The 2,942-nt window shown below is 77.7% G+C and overlaps 1 protein-coding gene across 1 annotated transcript; it reads left to right on the top strand.

The window, feature by feature from the left end:
• The first annotated feature begins 1,258 nt into the window (after window positions 1-1,258).
• On the top strand, window positions 1,259-2,391 carry OLIG2 (oligodendrocyte transcription factor 2). Its single transcript, XM_084872129.1, has one exon. The coding sequence runs from the start codon at window positions 1,492-1,494 to the stop codon at window positions 2,368-2,370; it is 879 nt and encodes a 292-aa protein (XP_084728255.1). The 5' UTR covers window positions 1,259-1,491; the 3' UTR covers window positions 2,371-2,391.
• Window positions 2,392-2,942: the final 551 nt, after the last annotated feature.

Genomic DNA, 2,942 nt, shown 5'->3' on the forward strand with positions numbered 1-2,942 from the left:
AAAAGGGCGCTTGGTGCCCGGGCGCCGCTGGCAGGGGGTCCCCATGTCCGCGCGCTGCACCCCTTGGGGGGGACAGACAGCGGAGGAGAGAGGGGGGGGACCCCATGGGCGGGGGTCAGACAGCGGAGGAGAGAGAGGGGGAGAGAGAGAGAGAGAGAGGAGATGGGAGACACTCCGGCCCCGGCGCGCCTCTCCCCGCCTCGGGCGTCGTCAGCTCGCGGAGCTCCGGCCGGCCCAGCCCCCGCCCCCGCCCCCGCCCGTGTTTTTAAACAAAGTTCCCTTCGCCGCGGCCGCGATCGCGGTCAGTCCCGGCGCTTCCCGCCGCCCCGCCGCCCACAGGCCCCGGCCCCGCCCCGGCCCCGCCCCCAGCCCGCCGGGACCTCCCATTGGCCGCCCGCGGGCGGGGGCGGGCCCGGGCGCCGCAGGCTCATTGAGCGGAATGAGCCCGGATGACGTCACCCGGCCCCCCCAGCCCCCTCCTCCGCGGCCCGCACTGTCCCGCCCCGCCCGCCGCCGCCGCCGCCGCTATAAAGCCGCCGCGGGGAGGCCGGGGCGCATCCCAGACCCGCGCCTCCGCCCGAGCCCCTCTCCGCGGCGGCGCCGGGAGGAGCGCCTCCTGCACCCACAGTGAGTGTCCCCTCCGCAGCCGGCCACCCCGGCGGTGCCCCTCCGCCGGCTGCCCCATCGAGCTCCGCACCGGGTCCCCGAGCCGCCCCTGCCCAGTTCTCCGCTCGGACCACCCGCACCCAAGCAGCATCCTGCGCCCGCAAACGGGAACCGGGCGGCCAGGCTGCTTCTGCCCGAGTCCGGGTCACCGGCGGGTCCGCGCGGCCCGGGCGCAGCGCAGCACCCAGGCACCCGGGCTCTGGTTGCGGGCGCTGGGTGTGGGCTCTGGGTGCGGGAGCTGGGCGCGGGCGCTGGGTACGGGCTCTGGGTGCGGGCGCTGGGTGCGGGCTCTGAGCGCGGGCGCTGGATGCGGGCACAGGGTGCGGGCTCTGAGCGCGGGCGCTGGATGCGGGCACAGGGTGCGGGCTCTGGGCGCGGGTGCCGGGTTTGGGCGCTGGGTGCATGTGTGTACATGTGTGGGCTCCGCGGTGCCGATGGAGACCGGGTGGATGAGTGTGGGGCCAGATGCAGATCCATTTAGACTTCGCCTCCTTCCCCGAGGGAACCCTCGTCGCCACTTGTTATGCCGACTCCGACCCCGGGGACCTCCCCGCGCCAGGGCAGGTGTGAGCCGCCCGCACGGGCGCCCGCGGCTCCCGGGCCCGGAACCACCTGTGGCCACGCGGCGGGAGGGAAGCGGGGATACGTGGGCGCCCACGCCGCCCGCCCCGCGAGCCCCCAGGAGGGCCCAGGGCTGCGAGGGGGACACGCTCCCGCCCTCCGCCCCGGACCCGAGCGGCTCCCTCCCGCCGCGCTCACCCCGCTCTCTCCTCCTAGGCGCGCCGGGACCAGGAGGAAGGACTGCGAGGCCGCCGTCCCGCGGCCATGGACTCGGACGCCAGCTTGGCGTCCAGCCGCCCGTCCTCGCCGGAGCCGGACGAGCTGTTCCTGGCGGCCCGCGGCAGGGCCGGCGGCGGCGGCTTCTGCGGGGCCACCGTGTCCTCGTCCACGCCCAGCGACGGCGCGCCCGAGCCAGGCCCGGAGCGCGGCGGGGCGGGCGCGGCGGGCGCGCTCGCGGGGGACCGGCCGGGCGGCGGCGGCTGCAGGGCGGCGGGCGCGGCGGCGGCGGCGGCCGCGGCCACCAGGAAGGACAAGAAGCAGCTGACGGAGCCCGAGCTGCAGCAGCTGCGCCTCAAGATCAACAGCCGCGAACGCAAGCGCATGCACGACCTCAACATCGCTATGGACGGGCTGCGCGAGGTGATGCCGTACGCGCACGGCCCGTCGGTGCGCAAGCTCTCCAAGATCGCCACGCTGCTGCTGGCGCGCAACTACATCCTCATGCTCAGCAGCTCGCTGGAGGAGATGAAGCGGCTGGTGAGCGAGCTCTACGGCGGCCACCACGCCGCCTTCCACGCCGCGCCCTGCGGCGGCCTGGCCCACGCCGCGCCCCTGCCCGCCGCCGCCGGGCACCCCGCGGCCACGCACCCCGCGGCGCACCACCCGCTCCTGCCGCCCGCCGCCGCCGCGGTGTCCGCCGCCGCGCTGCCCTCGGTGGGCGCCCTCCGGCCCCCGCACGGCCTGCTCAAGGCCCCGGCGGCGGCGGGGGCCCCGCTGGGCGGCGGGGGCGGGGGCGGCGGCGCGGGCTTCCCGCACTGGGGCGGCGTGCCCTGCCCCTGCAGCATGTGCCAGGCGCCCCCGCACCCCCACGTGGCGGCCCTGGGCGCGGGCGGCCTGCCCCGCCTCGCCTCCGACGCCAAGTAGCGGCTCCGGCTCCTCCGACCAGCGGGGCGCGGAGGGCGCGGGGCGTGGGAAAGTCGGGGCGCGGGGAAGTGGGGCCGGCGGCGCTGGGCCTGGGGCTGGGCTGGGGTCAGGGGTGGGAGGCCGGCCCCCTGGGGCGCCCTGAACTTGGGGAGTGAGCGGGGCGCGCGCCCAGGGACTGGCTGGCGGCACGCTTTGTAAGGGGGCCTCGCTGTGCGCACAGCCCCCAGCCCTCCTTCTCCAGCAGGGGCTCTCAGACCGGCTCTCCGGGGCTGCACTTCGTTACCGGGGGGCGGGGAGGGAGGTTGGGGACCCTGGCGGGCCGGTTTGGGATCAGCGGGGGGCGCGGGCAGGGAGCGCGCGGAAGCTGGCGGACCGGTTTGGGATCGGTCAGCCCCCGCCCTGCGGGAACCCGTCCTCCCGGCAGTTCAGGCGCCCGCGCTCCGGGCAGGCGGCGCGCGGGGCACGGGACCCTGGACTAACGCCCTCCCTGTCCGCTCCTCGGCGGCGCGGCGGCTTTTTCGTTCAGAGCCCGCCGCCCGCGCAGGGGGACTCCGGGCCGTGGCTGTGACCAC

Source organism: Pipistrellus hanaki (assembly GCF_964339955.1).
Source record: "Pipistrellus hanaki genome assembly, chromosome: 2".
Taxonomy (NCBI): Eukaryota; Metazoa; Chordata; class Mammalia; order Chiroptera; family Vespertilionidae; genus Pipistrellus; species Pipistrellus hanaki.

Coding starts and splice junctions, on each gene's coding strand:
- OLIG2 (XM_084872129.1), top strand. CDS start 1,492: ATGGACTCGGACGCCAGCTTGGCGTCCAGCCGCCCGTCCTCGCCGGAG.